Raw genomic sequence first — 17,196 nt, 5'->3', positions numbered from 1 at the left:
CGCGCTTTGGCGGGGGCGGACCCCTGCGGCGGCGGGCGCTCCCCGCACGCGGTCACACACGCGGTCACACGCGCGCGCACTTGCACACGCGTGCACACGCAGTCACACGCGCGCGCGCACACGCGTTGGGGCTGCCCTCCGTCGTGCCCCACTGGGCAATTCTGATTTCTTCTCCTGCAAGTCGGGAAAACCTGGTGAGACTCAGGAGCCGACGGCTGAGAGCCATCGCGAAAGACCAGAGTCAGCGAGGCACCCGGACAGGTGCCACCTGCTCCTGGCCCTCTCCACCCTTTACCGAGACTCCATACCAGCTGGGGCTGGGTGCCAGCATGACTTCCGGGGCCCACCTACCCCGGCCTACCTACCCTGGCCTTCCTCTCCCCACCAGGGCTCACCTGCTCACTAGCCATGGGATGGGCCTGTTTCTGCAGGAGCCACAGGGAGGAAGATGATCCTGGGGCCAGAGTAGACCCCCACTTTATTCTGTACTACCCTGGGATTGCCTCCTTAGGGCCTTGTTAGGGATGTCAGGCATTTAGCTGGACTGGTGAGTGGGTCAACACCAAGGTGGGCCTTGGAAGCCTGGGCCTGAAGAGGAGAAGGCAGAGGTGGGGGCAGTGTCCGTCCCTGGGCTCTGTGCAAAGCAGATCCCACAGGACTTGAGACAGCAGGGTGGACCCCCCAGAGGGCTTCTTGGCGGAGCCGGAGGGGGCTTCGGTTTCCCGGCTGGCCGCCAACACTTCCTCCCTGAATGTCCCCCACGGCTGAAGCAGGGGTCCACCATGTGCTGTGTACGTGAGGAGATCTGCAGGGGTTCAGACAGGGCTGCCACTGTCCTCCCCCCCCCCCCCCCCCCCCCCCCGCCCCACCCGGCCCAGCACCTGCCGCCACTGGAGCAAGTCCGCCGGAAACGGAAACCTAAGCCTTCTCCTGGCTTTGTTGGGCTTCCTGGAGGAGGGGGGAGCTGGTCCAGGGATGACTCAGCACTGTGAACTGAGTCCAGCCCTGACCTGCGCATATGTGCTTGCGTGAGCCCGGGGGTGTGTGTGCACGTGCACGCTTGTGTGTGCGTGCGCCCAGGGGTGTGTATGTGCACACATGCGCTCGCGTGTGTGCGTGTGCGCACATGTGTGCGAGACAGCGGGGCAGGGGGATCAGCACCTCATGCTCATGCGGCGCCCCACCCTGCCTCTCCCGGAAGAGCCTGGAGCAGGAGCACACCTGGGTCTGACCAGGTCACCCCTGCCGAGCCCCCCCACCGGGCAGGCTTACATTCTAGGCCTCTTTCCCCGTCTAACATGGGGACCCCTCAGGACTGCCTGTTCTCTTGGGATGAGGTCAGAGTGAATGGATATAAGGAGAGAAGGGGGGCCTGGCCTTAGGGGCTGGGCAGAGGAGCCCTCCAGATGCCCTCCCAACTACCATGGTCCCCAGCATTCCCCCAGACAGCTCTAACCACCACCCCACCTCCCATCCCTCCCCCGCGGCCCCCCCCACCCCGCCCCTAACTCCCACACACTGCCCTGACCTCACTGGGGCCTTTGTCCCGGCCTCAGCCCTGTCTGTGGGACGGTCTCCTGTGCTGGGAGAGAAAGGGCTCCATTGTCCAGGCTGCCCAAAGACTTCCAAAAATGCTCAGCCTGTCAGCCCCCAGGGGTGGGCAGGCTCACCCTGGGGGCTGCAGTCAGATCCCCTGCCAAAGTGAGGACCCAGGTCTCTTCGCTCCCTTCTGCCTCCCCCAGACGGCTCAGGCCTTCCTGAGATGTCCTGTCCGCTCCGTCCGCTCTGCTGGCTGCAAAGCAGAGGCTTCTTCCCGGGAAGGATGAACTGAGGGTCTCAGGGGCAGAGCCCGAAGAAGCGGGGGAAGGGGGAGAGATGAGAAAAGAGGAAGAAGGAGGAAGCACGTGAGGACACCACGGAAGGCCTTTGACGTCTAATTAATCGTCCGAGTGGGGGCCTGCGGCCTCCCTGCTGTTTTCCCTCAGTCCTCGGGCACTTGTTAGCCAGGCAGGGCTGCTGACCTCTGGGGACGGGGGCATTAAGGGGAGCCGCCCACAGCCCCCTAACCTGTGTTCTGGGGACCCCAAGAGGTGTCTAGGGGCTCTTAGGAGCATTGGCAGGGGATGTCTCTCTGTGCCTCAGTTTCCCCATCAAGGTGAGCTGAAGTTCTGTGTGACACGTGAGCGGACTAGAAAAGGAAGGAGCCCAGGAGAGGCCAACAGATTTGGGAGCCCGCAAGGAACCAGGAACCGGGGACAGGGAGAAAAGCAGACAGCAGAGCACAAGAGGCAAAACCGGGAAGATGGGGAGGGGGAGGGGGCCCGTGAGTGGTGAGCGAGGCTGACCAAGGGCCTGCGAGGGGCAGAGCTGGTGAGGTGTCTCCCCAGCCCTGAAGCCTGCAGCCGCCCTTCCCCGGGACCCTGGGGCCCTGGCTCTCCAGCCGCTGAGCCCACAGCTGCCAGGAGCTGGTTCCTCCACGGTGGCCCCCTGGCAGCCGCCGGGTTTATTTCTGGAGCTGCAGCTGAGTCTCGGGGGAGGGCAGGGTGAACGGGGCTGGTGGCTGCCTTCTCTGCGGTCTGGGTCCTCTCCTGTTGTCAGGTTACAGGTGAGCCGTCCACCCTGGGGACCCTGGAATAAAGGGGCCAGAGCCAAGCGCTCCTGAATTTGGAGAAGAGACAAGTGTGATCCGGGTGTGGGGTGCTAGGTTGGAACAGGGAAGGGAAAGGGGCCCCCAGCCGGGACAGAGGCAGAGAAGTGGATGTGAGAGAGGAAACAGCTCCTTGTCTTCCCGCTGCAGACTGCGGGGGGGGGGGGGGGGGCCCTCACCTGAGGCTCTTCTGTCCCCCCCCACCTCATTCAGTCCCTTCCCCGCTCAGCCCCTGGGACTCTTCTGTCTAGGCTGTGCCTGCAGACTCGGAAATAAGCACCTGGTCCTTTCTTTACCCAAGAAGCCTCCTTTTCCCCAGCTCCCCGGGAAGCCCATCCCTCTGTGGCACCCGTCCTGGAGCAGGGTCTCTGCTGCAGGGTGGGGGCAGTGCTCAGGGGACCCGGAGGCCTGTCCCCAAGCCCAGAGTCCAGTTGAGTTTCCTGGGCTCAGGCAGGCTTGGTCTCCATCCCGTCCCCTCCCCTCGTGGTGGGCAGCCCAGAGGGCGCATTCCAGCTGAAATTAAACCACATTCCTCCTTCCTTGCGAGGATGGCATTACAGACACGGCAGCTGGGACACCACAGGGTCAAGTGGCAGCAGCTGGTCCCCCAGGAGGGGCTAGGGGAGGGCTGTGGGGAGCTGAGGGGCCACTCTGATCGGAAGAGGCCAGGAGAGGGGCAGCCTGCAGTGGGAGGTGTAAGGTTAGACCACAGGGAGCCACAGCCATGTGGAGCCTCCAGCCAAGGGGCTCTGAGGGGAACAGCGGGGCCCCAGCCCCATCTTCCCAGAGGACCCTGGACGGACACCCTCCCCAGTGTGCACTGGGCACGCACAGCAGGCAGGAAGGCGGACGGCCCCTTTAAGAGGCCCCACTGGGAGCTCCCTTGGCCTGAGCTCAAAGCCCAGGCCTTTGATTCCCTCGGAGACCGGAGACCGGCGGGTGGCACTGTGGTGGCCCTTAGTGGCAGCAACAAGGACAGCATCAGGCTGGCTGAGTGGAGAGCTCAGCCCCTGACCTCACCCTCTGGGGCCTCAGGCTGGACGGCCTTATAAGGAAGTGCCCCAAACAAACGGAGGCAGCCACCTCCGGCCCCCCACCCCGCCCCCGCCCCTCCGAGGCTATATTTGCGGCAGAGGCCCCAGAATAACCTCCTGCTTGTCCTCCCGGTGGGGGGTGGTGCTGGAGGGATGGGTGCTGCCTGCTCTCTCCCTTCTCTGGGGACTCCACCCTCCCAAATGCTTCCTGTTGTCTGACCTCATCAGGGTTCTTTCCTTCCTTCCTTCATTCCTCCCTTTGTTCATTCTGTACCTGTTTGCTGAGCACCCCGGGGCCCCACAGAGACCCTGGGCTGGACAAAGTCCGCACTCTCCTGGAACTTTCCAAGAGGACAGGGTCCGCTGAGATGCGAGGCCCCCCGGGTCCTCCCATTCCCTGGCCTCTCTGCGGGTAGGTACCTGGGGCTCTCTCCTGGGCTCTCTGGTTGACCCCAAGCCACCCACCCTCCTGCTCTTGTCCCCACCCTGGCCCTCTCTTCCGAACCCCAAGGCAGCCCCTCCAGATTCTCCAGCTCAGAAGACGGGAACCCCTTCCTGCTGCCCCAGTGAAAACCTGGGATCCTCTGCTACCACACACTCCTCCATCCCCCATGGCAGGCCACCAAGAGCTGAGATCCTGCTTCTCTTACTTCTGTCCTCTTCATGCCCCTAGCCACCAGCACCCCTGCCCAGACCATTGCAGTAGCCACCCTGAAGCCTATCCTGGCCCAGCCAACAGAGGTCATATTGAAAACACAAACCTGGTCATGCCACCATCCTTCAAGCCCAGCATTGGCTCCTCATTCCCCCAAGAAGACGTGCATACTTCCTGGCTGCCGGACAAGGCCTCAGCCCAGAGACTCAGACTCCCCTTAGTCTCCCTGTGAACCTTCTCCCCCGTCATCCTCCATCTCTGGTCACACATGCCTTCCTTCTGCTCCACAACCCCCCAGGCTCTCTGGTCTTGCCCTAGGATTTTGCTATTCCCTCTGACTGGGATCCTTTCCATTCCCCCTCCCCACCAGCCCAGATCAGGCAAGGTCCCCCGTTTTATGCTCCCATAACCTCCTCCTCGGCTCTGTCTTCGAATGTGACTTCCACTCAGGAGCCCTTGTTCAGGGGTGCCTGGGTGGCTCGGTGGGTTAAAGCCTCTGCCTTCGGCTCAGGTCATGATCTCAGGGTCCTGGGATCGAGCCCCGCATCGGGCTCTCTGCTCAGCGGGGAGCCTGCTTCCTCCTCTCTCTCTGCCTGCCTCTCTGCCTCCTTGTGATCTCTGTCTGTCAAATAAATAAATAAATAAAGTCTCTTTAAAAAAAAAGAAGGGAGCGAGGAACCTCGGATTCCGGAGTCTGCACAGTGACAGCACGTAGCAGGTGCTCAGCAGAGTCTCCTGAAAAGCGACACTCACTCTTATCACCTCCCGGAATGACCCGGCTACTGTCCAACCTTCATTTCTCTTATTGCAACGATAGATGGCCGTTTCCAAAGAGAACGCGCCTCCCGCTACACACCCCCTTTCCGGAAGCCCTGACTTCTCACTCGCATCCTTCCCCTGTTCAGGTTGTGGGGGTGGCCCTGTAGGGGATCAGGGATCCCAGTGTCGGGGGCAGGAGGGACACCCGGGGACAGGGAAGGACGGCTTGGCATGGCCTCTTGTCCTTGGCCCCTGGCCCAGGCGGCAGTGCCCGAGGGCCTGGGGAGATCAAGCACAGGGCTCCTCTGTCCCATAGAGGGGCAGCGGGTGGGCCCTACTTGCCCAGATGCTGAGTGCTGGCCCCCGGGCCCCGCGGGCTGGAGGGATCAGACCGGCCTTGTCAGCACTGGGTACAGGAAGGAGCTCAGGACCTTGGGCTGCCAGAAGGGTGGGGATGGACTGACTCCTGCATCCAAGGGCAGGGGTGTGTGTGACATGAGGGCCAAGACAGAGACTCCCGAGTAGAGAGGGGGACAGCAGGAGTCTACCAGGGCGCCTCCTGTCCATCCTCCCACCCCTCTTTGGCCAGAGGACCTGAGTGGGAGCCAGCGGGGCTGGGACTCCATCCTCTCATTGTCCCCCTGCCCTCAGTCTTGCTCCTGGGGAGAGGAAGAGCTCCCAGACGTGGGCCAGCCTCCAAGTGTGGAAAGTTTCTTTCTCGGGGCCCCTAACCCCGCCCCCAGCCAGACACTTAGAGGGGCCGTGAGCCAGAGCCCCAGCGGTTTCTCTCTGGGTATCCTGACTTCAAGGCCTAGGGCCCCATCTAACCCGGGAACCCTTGGCCTCTCCCTGCCCTCATGCACCCAGAGCCCTCCTGGGAAGAGAGGACGGGGTGGGGATGAGCAGTGGCAGGGAAAGGGGGTACCCCAGGCCGAACCTCGCCTCCTCTGGTTCTTCCTGCCCCCGAGGCACTCCCCACACCCCTTCCCTGTCACCCAGCCCAGCGCCCCTCACTGCGGCTGAGTCTGAGGTCCAGAGAGGTCAAACACGGAGCAGGGGCCACACAGCCTCCTTCCCCCTGCTCTGACCCGGCCCTGTGGCGCCGACATCGCAGGCCGGACGACTGTTGGGTTTGGAGGCAAGGGGTTCATTATCCTGGCGGCACTGAGGGCCGGGGGGTGGGGGGAGGAAGCAGATGGTGGGGTGGCCCCCAGCCTAATCCCTGTCATCAGTGCTGTGGGCAGAGATGATGATGGCCCTGCCTTCTGCCAGCACAAGGGTCACCTGGACTGCCACCCACCCCACACCCCGGGCCCTGGGAGGCCTTCCCATTCCTTCTCTCCGCAGAGGCAGCCCCTCCCCAGCACTAGCTTCGTCCCCAGTCACCCCATCTCCTCTACTCCACCGGGCCCCGAGGACCCCCCCAATCCCGGGAAAGGAAGAGTCCAGATGTCAGAGACCAAAGATTGCTTTATTCAGGCAGGGATGAGCCAGACACAACACGGCAGGAACATGGGGTGGGGGGGTCAGGGCCTGGGAGCACCCCCTCCCGCAGTGGCCAGACCCCCTGCAAGGGTGCAGCAAGGAGGGACAGGGCAGGAGAGCCCTGTGTTAAGGACCACCACAGCCCCCTCCCCTGGGGGGAGCCCTTCCCAGAGGACAGGAGGGGAGAAGGGGTGTGGGAGGAAAGGGGCCTAGTCCTACGGTGGTTCAGCCGGCTGGAGCCTCCTGGATTGGCAGGGTCTGCGGGCTGGGGTGCATTCCGGAGCCTCTGTCCTCGGGACTCACCCCTGCTTCACCCTGGCCGGCCAGGCCTCTGGGACAGAGGCCACGGGTCGAGGGATCATAACTTAAGGAGTGCTGCCTCTGAGCAGGGAGGGGACTTAGGGACCACCCCCCAACACGCACACACCCCCCGAATCCTCAGCGAGCGACGAGCTCTCTCTAGTCCTCCCCTGAGGACCAGGAGTCGACATCATCCCTCGGTGTGAACTTCAGGAACTGGCCCATGCCCAGGTGAAGAGGAGGTCCTGCCCAAGGGGACTTCAGCGCACCCCCCTCATTGTCCTCCTCCTCCAAGGGGCTGCCTGGGTCCCCCTCGGGGCCCCCCAGTTTCCCCTGCCCTCCTCCCTCAGACTGCTTCAGCCCGTTTACCACCCCCCCACTCACACGCTCTAACTCCTCCTTCAGGCTGGGGCCCTGGCCATGGACACCCAGGCTGTTCCCCACCCCACCGAGTGTTCCCAGAGGGTCGGGGACCTGGTCCTCCCTCTCCAGGGAAACAGGGCCAGATTCCCCGTCCGAGCCCGAGGCCTCCGAGCTGTCCTGGGACTCAGTGTCCAGGGCGGTTCTCCGGACATCAGCTGCCGAGTCCCTCATGCCATCATCCCAGGGGACGGTGGCATCTGTGGTCTCAAACCCCGGGAAGCTCCCTCTCTGAGGGCCACTCAGGGCCGGGAGGGGGCCGACAGAGGACCCTGGGCCCCACCGGCCAGCCCCTGGCTCCCCCCCATCCTCTTCCTCTTTGTCTTCCTCTCCCTCCTCCCCACTCTCTTCCTCATCCGCAAACCCATCAGACTCGCCCTCCCCGGCCCAGGCTGCAGGCTCAGGAGCTCGGCCCAGAGGTTCCACAGCCTCTCTGGGGACCCCGGGAAGGCAAGAAGCCTCGGTCTCCAAGTCCTCAAACTCCTCCGACAAGTCAGAGTCCTGACCGCATTCCTCCTCCTCCTCCTCCTTGTTCTCGTCCTCATCCTCCTCCTCCTCGCCCCCTCGCTGGGCCCCACAGCCCTCAGAGGCCAGGACAGAAGGACCCCAGCCTTCCTTTCTGGCCTCCCCTTGAGGGGAGGGCCTCGGCTCTCCAACCGGATCCCCCCTGGGGGAGGCCTGGGACTGGAGATAGAGGCCCAGGGGAGTGGAGTCTGGAAGAGTTTCCCCAAGTTCGTCAGCCTCGCTGTCTTCTCTGTTCTCCTCCCCCTCCTGGAGATCCTCAGCGCTGCCCTCAGAACCCAAGCCCTCCTGCTCCCCCTCCACCCTTTCCAGAGCCTCCGCTCTGCCCTCCAGCCCCGAGTCAGCCTCCCGGCTCCCCTCAGCCAGGAGCTGGAGCCCAGGGGCATCTCCAGGGATCGGGGTGGGCGCCCGGGGCTCAGGGGGCCCCAGCACTAGCTCTGCCTCTCCTGCTTCCTCCAACGCCAGGGGCCCGGGCTGAGGGGCACCCCTACTGCTTCCCATGTGAGAAGGCCCCTCGGTCTCGGTGGGGAACCCGGACTCTGCTCCCCAGGGGGCCTCCAGCTCTGCCTCTTTCCAGCCCCTGGAAGGTTCCAGGGGGTCCATGCTCCTCCTGGACAGGGTGGAAAGCTCTGGGTCCAGAGCAGCTGCCTCCTCTGGGTCCTCTCTGGACCGTTCCGAGCCCTGCCTCCTCTCTCCCTCCAAACCTTCCTTGCCCATGGGTGGTGTCGTCCCCTCCTCTCTGGCCGGGCAGCCTGGGTCCTCCAGCCCCCCCACCTCCCGCTCTGGTCCCTGCCAGCTTCCCGAGGCAGACTCGCCCACAGCTGTCCCTAACCCCAAAGTGACCTCTGGGGAAGCCTGGTCCCCCCCGGGGGACTCATGTCCACCTTCCAACACCAGCTCTCTCGCCTCAGACACTCCCTGGGCAGGTTGGATGCCTGGTGCCCGGACTTGCTCTGGTGGCCCTTCGGGGTCCCGGAAGCCCTCAGTGCCTCCCTCCCCACTGGCTCCCTCAACTGGCGCTCTCTGCTCTTGGGGCTCCGGGCTCCCCGGATGCCCCTCGCCAGCACTCCAGGCCTCCCCTGCAGCCGCCAGCCACAGCTGTCCACACCCCTCAGGCTCCTCCTTCCCCACGAAGCCACCCGACTCCCTCGACTCCCTCACGACAGGCTTTGCCTCAGCTTCCTGGCCCGCTGCTGCCCTGCCAGGGGGCGAATCCTGATCCCGTTCTCCACCCCCCAGCGTGTCGTCCCACCACTGCTGGTGGGCACTCCGTGGCGACTGCTGTCCTGCCTCTTTCAGAGACCTCAGAGGATCTGGGTCCCCTGTCTGTGCGGGGGTCTCTTCCTCAGTCGGGGACCTTTGACTTTCCTGACCCAGCTCTTCTGAAGGCCCCCGATTCTCTATGTTCCACTCGCCCACACGGCCCAGTGATTCCCGAGCCTCCTTTTCTAGAGGCCTCTGTGTCTCCCGGCCGTCTTCCACAGACTCCAGTGGTTCTTGAATTTCCTTGTCTAGAGGTTTCGTTGTCTCCTGATTCATTTCTTCTGGAGACCACAGTGGCTCTTGAGTTTCTAGAGATTTCAATATTCCCAAATCGTCTCCTGCAGACTTTGGTGGTTCTAGATTCTCTGACTCTGAAGATCTCATTGCCTTGCTGCTCTCTTCTTTTAGGAACCATAATAACTGTTGATTCTCATTTTCAAGAGATCTAAATATCTCCTGGTCTTTTCCGAGAGACATTTGTGGCTCTGGTTTCACCTTTTCTAGAGGTCTTAATGTTGCCTGGTCTTCTACTAGACACCCCACTGGATCCGGGTTCTCTTTTTCTAGAGGTCTCAATGTCTCCTGGCCTTCTTCTAGGCACTCCACTGGCTCCTGGTTTTCTTTTTCTAGAGGGCTCACTGTCTCCTGGTCATCTTCTTCTAGAGACCCCAATGACCTCTGATTCTCTTTTTCCAGGGATCCCAATGTCTCCTGGTTGTCATCTTCTAGAGACTTCACTGGCTCGTGGTTCTCTTTTTCTAAAAGTCTCAGTGTTGCCTGGTCTTCTTCTACTAGAGACACCACTGGCTCCTGGTGTTCGTTTTCTAGAGGTCTCACCGTCTCTCGGTCCTCTTCTAGAGACCTCAAGGACCTCTGGGTCTCTTTTTCTAGAGATCCCAATGTCTCTTGGTTCTCATCTTCTAGAGACTTCACTGGCTCCTGGTTTTCTTTTTCTAGGGGATTCAGTGTCTCCTGGTCGTCTTCTAGAGACCTCACTGGCTCCTGGTTCTCTTCTACAGGTATCACTATCTTCTGGTCCTCTTCTTCTAGAGACCCCAAGGACCTCTGGTTCTCTTTTTCTAGAGATCCCAATGTCTCCTGGTTCTCATCTCCTGCAGACCTCACTGGCTCCTGGTATTCTTCTTCTAGAGGTCTCACTGATTCCTGGTCCTCTTCTTCTAGAGATCTCACTGATTCCTGGTCCTCTTCTTCTAGAGACCTCAAGGACTCCTGGTTCTCTTTTTCTAGAGGCCTCAATGTCCCTTGGTTGTCTTTTTCTAGACACCTCACTGGTTCCTGGTTCTCTTTTTCTGGAGGTCTCAAGGTCTTATGCTTCTCACCTTCTGGAGAGTTGAGAGACTCTTGGTTTTCTTTTTCTAGTAGTCTCAAGTTCTCTAGATTCTCATCTTCTAGAGATCTCAATGGCTCTTGATTCTCCTTTTCTGAATCTCTCATCGACTCAAAGTTCTCTTCTAGAGACCTTACTAACACGTGATTTTCCTTTTCTGGATATAAAAATGTCTCTACATTACCTTCAAGAGACCCCATTAGTTCTCGATTCTCCTTTTCTAGAGATTGCAATGTCTGTGGGTCCTCTTTTCCTACAGGCTTAAGTAGCCCTTGAGTCTCTTTTTCTAGAGGTCTCACTACTTCTGCATCCTTCTCTTCTAAAGACGTCAATAGCTCTTGATTCTCCTTTTCTAGACCCTTTGATGTGTCTAACCTCTCTTCTTCTAAAGACCTCAGAGATTCTGGATTCTCCTCTAGAGATCTCAGTGTCTCATGGCTCTGTTTTTCCAGAGACATCAGCGGCTCTCGAATTTCCTCTTCCACAGACTTCAGAGTTTCTTCTTCCAAAGGACCCTGGGAGTCCTGGATCTCCTTCATGTTCAGACCCCCATCTTCTTGCCGTGTTTCCTGCTGCAAACTGTTCACCATTTTGACCTCTGTGGCGGTTTCTTTCTCTGCCAGCCCCCAGATTTGCCCTTCACCTTCGTCCTGGAATCTGCTAGCCATTCTAGACTCACTGGGTTCTCTCCCTTTGGCCTCTAAACTACAGGGGTCTGGGCTGAGGGGTGGGGCCAAGGAGGTGTGATCCTCAGAAGACTGGCTAGTACCGACCTCTTGTTGCTTGCCCCCAGGCTCCTCTGGTCCTGGCAGAATGCTGGAAGGGATGGCCAGGGCCCGCATAGCTTCTGGGGCCTGCTCCCTCCCAATCTGTGGCTGGAGCAGGGAGAGGGGGGCAACCTGGGTTCTGATCTCTGCATCTGTAGCAGCGCAGGGAGCCGGAAGTGTGGGGGGGATGGGGGTGCTGGCCAGGGTTGGGGTACGGGCCTGGAGGAATTCTCGGCTCTTCAGAAAGCCTGGCACAGGTGTCTCAAGGGTATCAGGCAAGGGCAAGGAGAGGGAAGTAGGGCTCAGGGCAGAGAGCAAAGGTCCCAGATGCCGGCCCTCTGGGGTCCCAGGGAAATGCAGCTCCAGCTTAGGGTCTGGAAAGGCAGAGGGGAAGAGACAGTGTCAGTAGGGACTGGTGGGGAGTTTCGAAGCAGCTACCACTTCTGGCAAGAGTGCCCGTGAGCCCTGCCCCACCTTCCACTGGCTGGGCTAGGAGTCCACTCACTGGTACCGGAGGCCAAGGACTCAAGACCTAGACTGGGTCTCCCAGGATAGGAATTACTCTGGGGCTTAAAGAGCAAAGAAGGAGAGAATGGGAGGCAGGGGGGGGGGGGTCCTGACCCCTCCTCTTACCCTGGAAGCAGAGAGAAGCCTTGGAAACACCACCAGCGGTCTGCAGTCTGGAATTCTCAGCCTCTAGGAGGGTCCTGGGGATGAGGGAGGAGATGCCGGGTCAGCCGTCTGTCCGCAGGCCTCTGGCAAGCTGGCCTGGGAGGACTTGCTGAGCCTGTGTCCCTGGCCCTGCCAGCTTCCTCTTCATTCCCACTGCCGCAAAAGCCATGCGTGGGGTCACACTTGGCTGAGCCCGGGGAGTCCCATGGACACAAACCACAGCATCGCACACATGCTTGGGATACATGGCCAGACTCACACACAGCGGATTCCCACACAGTCCACACAGTGTGCACACACCCACACAGCCCCCCCACCCCCAACCCCAGGCCAGTGATCTCATCCTCCCTGTGGGGCCGATTCTCATGCTAATCACCGCCTTTGTCCACAGTGCAGTCTGGAGGGTCTGAGTGGGGGGCTTCCCAGGGGAAGTGGGAATTCTCACGCTGTTCCCATGGGATAGGCTCCCTCCTTCTCCCCCAGGGCCCCCAAAGCTGGTCACAGACAAAAGCAAATGAATTCCGCTCTCTCTCTCCAAATCCTTTTCATGCCTCAAAAACCAGTGGTTAAGCCGGCCCTGACTCTTTCCCTGGGTGGTTTGACTGGGGGTCGAAGCCCTCATCCTGGGATCTCTAAGTACTCTGGATCCCAAGCCTTTGAGGGCAGTGGCAGTTTTGTGTCCATGACCCTGCCTCCGTGCCCCACGGGGAATGAGGAGGGTCCAGGGACGGGGGGATGGGGCGGGGAGGGATGCTGAGCATCCACTCCCTGCTCCTCTCAAGGACTCTGAGTCTGCTTAGTGTCTGCCGTGATCTCACCTCTGTCCTTCCCCACGGGGCTCCGACTCTCTGAGCTCGGTGTCCTCTTCTTCATCCCAGGACCCTCACTGACCTTCCCTCTTGGGGCCCTGCCTTCCCTCCTGATCCTGTCCCGGGGTCCCTGTCTTGGTCGGCCCGTGAATTCTCGGGGTACTGTCCTTGCATGTCTAGCTCTGGCCCCGCCCAAAAGCAAAGCCCCATCCTCAAGCTCCATCCCGGGGTCCCCCCCAACCCCCAGGCCAATTTCCCAGAAGAGACTGTGGCTTTGAGAGAGGCGGCACTTCCTCGGTCTCAGCCTTTCTGGAGCCAACAGGAAATGTGATCAGCGGTAGGGCTGGGCAGGGCCAGGGGGCTGGGGCTCAACGGGAGTCAGGCCTGTGACATTCAGGATGGAAGGGGCCTTGGATGTCACCCAGCCCCTCTCCCACCTCCAGACAAGGAGACCTAGGCCCAGGTCGGGTACCCCCGGCCCCAACCTGCAGTTCATCCTTTGTGGGGCTGCTTGGGACTTCATCCCCTTGGCGTGAGCACACACACACACACACACACACACACAGACTGGGCTTTTCAGTCTCAAAGCGGGGTCTGGATGGAGAGCCCCCCACCAACGCCTGTGTGTCCAGCGGTCTCTCCTGAAGCCGTCCCACTCAGCAGCATCACCCGCCCTTGGGGGATCTCCTAGGCCCAGGAGACTTTTTCGTTCCTCCGCACACACCGGAGCAGGTGGGCTCCGGTGGGACACGCCCTAGTGGGGTAGGACTCGGCCCGGAGTCACAGCACCTAGCGGTAGCCCAGTTCCCACCACCCATGGCTCTGGGCCCCTCTGGTGGTGACCTGGCCTCGGAAGGGGTGTGTGCATCCGTGTGCCTGGCCGGGCCCGGAAACCCGTACCTGTAGGTAGCCACCTCCAGGCTGAGGGACATCTGGAGCTCTGCCAGCTGCCGCCGACCTGCCAGCACCTGGGCGGTCTGGCCCTGCAGGCCGAGCTTCTCCTGCTCCAGAGCCTCCACAGTGGACTGCAGAACAAGGGGGGACAGCCCGTGAAGGGGCAGGCTTCCCCCGCTAACTAACCCGCGGGCCCCCTGGGCCGCAGCTCCCCCTGATCCCTGGTGGATCCCCCCTCTACTCCCCTATGTCCTGTCAAGGGCACCCCCTCTGGGGTTTCCGAGGTCTGCGACCCCTCCCGGCCCTCTCCCAGGGGAGTGAATGGGACTGCAGCTCCCACAGGAAGGGGGAGGTGAGGGAGGAGAGGAGATGGGTTCCAGGGAGGAGAGGGGAACAAAAGTGGACGCAGAAGGAAAAACGATTCATCAAGAGGCCTGGAGCCCGCAGTCCCGGTTCCAATCACTGTCTCCCGTCCTCACAAGAGGCCTCCACCCCCTCCACTTCCCACATGTTCTGGAATCTTTCTCCTCTGAGAGGAGGGGTGGGAGGTGGCGGCGGCCTGACCTCTGTGTGGCCCAGGCGGGAGGCCATTTTCTCAGCTGCTGCTCCCATCCACGCTGTGTCATGGGGAGCAGCTGTCCCGGGCTCTGGAATGTGCTGGGGGGGAGCTGAGCAGACGTTACAGAGGAGTGGGACTGGGACTGCACATGGGGCCCTACTGACCCCCTCTTGTCAGGGGGAGGGGGCAGTTAGGAACTGGGCAGACTCAGCGCTGGGGGGTGATGGGGGCTGGGAGTGGTCATGAGTTGGTTGCTCTTGTGAGCAACACCAGAGCCGGGGAGAAGCGAGGGGGGCGTGGGGGGGCGGGGGGTGGTCATGGCCAGACAGTGAGGAGGCCGCTGCCACAGTCCGTCCTATGCCTGTCCCTCCCCTGTCCCTCCTGGCAGGCCAGGAGTGTGCTCTTTGATGCGGCTCTGAACCCCCCACCCTACTCTAGACAAAGTGGGGGAAGTCAGGGGCTTCTGGCACCAGAATGGGCTTTCTAAGAAGTGGCTCCTGACTGGGCAGCCACCGCCACTCCCGCTCCCCGCTGCCTTCCCCAGGTCCCTGAGCCCCACGGGGACCGCACGGCTCCCCGCCCCGCCCCTGTCACCTGGAACTTCTCGGTGGCACGCAGCCGCTCCTGCCAGCAGCCCTCCAGCCTCTGCTCCAGCGCGGCCCTGCGCTCCCGGAGGCTGTCACGTTCCGCCTGCAGCTGCTGCAGCTCCAGGCGACCCTCGCGGGCGCCCTGCACCGCGCGGCCCAAGCGCTCGCGGGCCTGGCCCAGCGACGTCTCCATGCGCGCCACGCGCTCCTGGTAGCCGCGCACCGCCCCGCGCCACGCGTCGCCCAGCTGCCGCGCCAGCTCCTCCAGCTCCGGGGCGGGCGCGGGGGGCCCGCGGGGCGCGGCGGGAAGGCTGGGGGCGCGGGGCCGGGCGCTCAGGACCGCGCGCTCCTCCTCGTGCGCCGCGCACACCACCTCCAGCTCGCGCTCCAGCTCCGCCGCCCGGGCGCTCAGCCGGGTCTGGGCGCACTTCTCGGCCTCGGCCGCACGCCGGATGCGGGCCGCCTCGGCCGCCGCCCGCTCCCGCGCCAGCCTCTGCTGCTGGCACTGGCCTGCCACGCCCGCCACCTCTTCCGCCAGGTTGTCGCGCGCCACCTCGGCCGCGTGCTTCTCCCGCCAGCGCTGGTCGACGAGGGCCCGCAGGGCCGCCAGCTCGTCGTCGGCACGGGCACGCCAGGAGGCGTCCCCGGTCTGTGCCCGGAGGCCTCCGAGCTCCGCGCCGAGCAGCTCATTCTGCTCCTCTAGGGCCTTCACCCGCGCCAGGTAGGCCTCCAGGCGCCGGTTGAGCTCCCACATCTGAAAAGATTCCTCCCCCAGGCAGCCCTCCATCTTGCTCGCGAGCCTGACCCACCGAAGGCGGAGAGACGCCGGGCAGCGGGAGAAGCCAGCAACTCTCACAGCTCTTAGGATGCACGGGGAGGGGAAAGGAGACCTCCGGGGACAATGACGGGGCGGGGCGAGGAGCAGCCGAGCGACTGAGCGTCGGGAGTGGGAACGAGGCTATTCATACTCCCGCCAGCCTGGCGGGAAAAGGGGCGGGACCCGGGCCTTAACCCCTGGAGTTCGGGAAGCGGGTCCGGCCAGCGTCCGTGCGCCGCGCTGTGCGGGAGCTGGAGCGAGCGCGACGCCTGCCTGGGGAACCCGATCCCACGAGAGGCTGCCTGCGGGGGAGGCCGTGCCCAGAGCTGGGCCTGTGGAGGGGACCGGGGACCGACGCCTAGGGGGGCGGGCGGGCATGGCGGGGGGTGGGGGTCGGCAGTGGGGCGGGTCCCTGTTCCTCAGCACCCGCAGCAGAGGTACCCCTTACGAAGTCCTCGGACTCAGTTTCTTCATCCACAAAATGGGAGCGGTGATGGGCCTCTCACAGGACGTCGGTTTGTCTCGCCCTGGAGAAGGCGGCATCGCAGAGAGGACGGGGGTGGGGGGGACCCCGCGCGGAGAGCGAGTGCAAGGACGTTCTGTCCGGAGGCGCGGCATGTGCACAGACGCCAGGACGCGGGGAGATGCGGGGGGCGGTGCCCGCCCACCGCTCGGCTCGGTGCTTCCCGCCGCTCTTCCCTGGGCCTGAGGCTCACAAACCCACTGATCGGGGAGGGCAAGGCCCCCCCCAGTTCCCAGGAAAGGGGGGGCCCCTCCCGCCCTCGGTGTCACGAGGCGTGTAGTGGGCAGAGAGTGCCCCCCGGTGGTGAGTGGCGGGGCCTCGAGGAGGAAGGGAGCCGAAAGAAGGGGCCCTCCTGGTCACGGCCAGTCCCTTTCTTAGTCGTTGTAAGGGGCGGGATCGTGTTCCCACGTCTTACTGGCGCTCTGGGACCCAATCCGCAAAACCTTTGAGGATTCTGCATTCTGGAAGCCGAGAAATCACTGGGGTGGGAGCCATGCGGCGGGCCTTCTGGAGGAGGGCATCCTCCAGCCCAGTTGTCAGGGGTGGAGCTGCAGAAATGCTCAGCCGACTGCCAACAGGTAAGTGATACTTGAAGCGATGACATGTTCAGGGGAAGAAGGCCCTCCGTGGGGGCCAGCGGGCACTCAGAGGGTGCCTGGAGAGCCAAATGGCCTCCTCTCCCCTGCCCTGGGGTTGTACTGGATTCCTGGGGCTTTTGTGAGGCTTTCGGCTGCACTTTTGTCCCCGGGGCCCAGGCCACATGGGCCACATGACACTCCAGAGGGCAGATAGAGTTCAGTGGCCATCCCCAGAGATTGACAGCCACGGACGTTTGCTGAAGAGCAGAAGGAAAGCGTAGACCTTATTTGTCTGATCTAAGTCTCATGCAGGAGCCGAGAGTTAGAATTTGACCAAATAGGAAAAAATGGACCCAATGACGTTTAATGAGGATAAATGTAGAAATCTGCTTTTGGTTTCAAAGTCAGCAGGAGTAAGAAGGGACCAGTGAAGAGGAGAGCATCTCCGCTGAAGACAGTCCGAGGGTCTTAGCGGACCACAGCTTGTCGTGAACCAGTGCTGGGAAATGGCTGCCCAACCCAGTGAGTGGTTAATGGACTCGGGGTGTCCAGACCAG

The 17,196-nt window shown here is 62.3% G+C and overlaps 1 protein-coding gene across 3 annotated transcripts; it reads right to left on the bottom strand.

Annotated features, from left to right (window-relative positions):
* Nucleotides 1-6,550: 6,550 nt before the first annotated feature.
* On the bottom strand, nt 6,551-16,214 carry NES (nestin). 3 transcript variants are annotated; one of them, XM_047705329.1, is made up of 5 exons: nt 14,729-16,214; nt 13,582-13,706; nt 11,834-11,907; nt 10,289-11,574; nt 6,551-10,255 (listed from the first exon to the last, which is right to left on the bottom strand). In XM_047705329.1, exons 1-5 carry the CDS (start codon nt 15,506-15,508, stop codon nt 7,040-7,042), a joined length of 5,481 nt encoding a protein of 1,826 aa, XP_047561285.1. In that variant the 5' UTR covers nt 15,509-16,214; the 3' UTR covers nt 6,551-7,039. The 3 variants fall into 3 exon arrangements, with proteins under 3 accessions (XP_047561285.1, XP_047561284.1, XP_047561283.1); XM_047705328.1 differs by having other exon boundaries at nt 6,551-10,271; nt 10,305-11,574; XM_047705327.1 differs by having other exon boundaries at nt 6,551-11,574.
* Between the last annotated feature and the right edge of the window lie 982 nt (nt 16,215-17,196).

The sequence above is a fragment of the Lutra lutra genome, chromosome 15 (assembly GCF_902655055.1).
Source record: "Lutra lutra chromosome 15, mLutLut1.2, whole genome shotgun sequence".
NCBI lineage: Eukaryota > Metazoa > Chordata > Mammalia > Carnivora > Mustelidae > Lutra > Lutra lutra.
The sequence above is the reverse complement of the archived record's forward strand: the minus strand, read 5'-3'. Positions and strand labels throughout refer to the sequence as shown.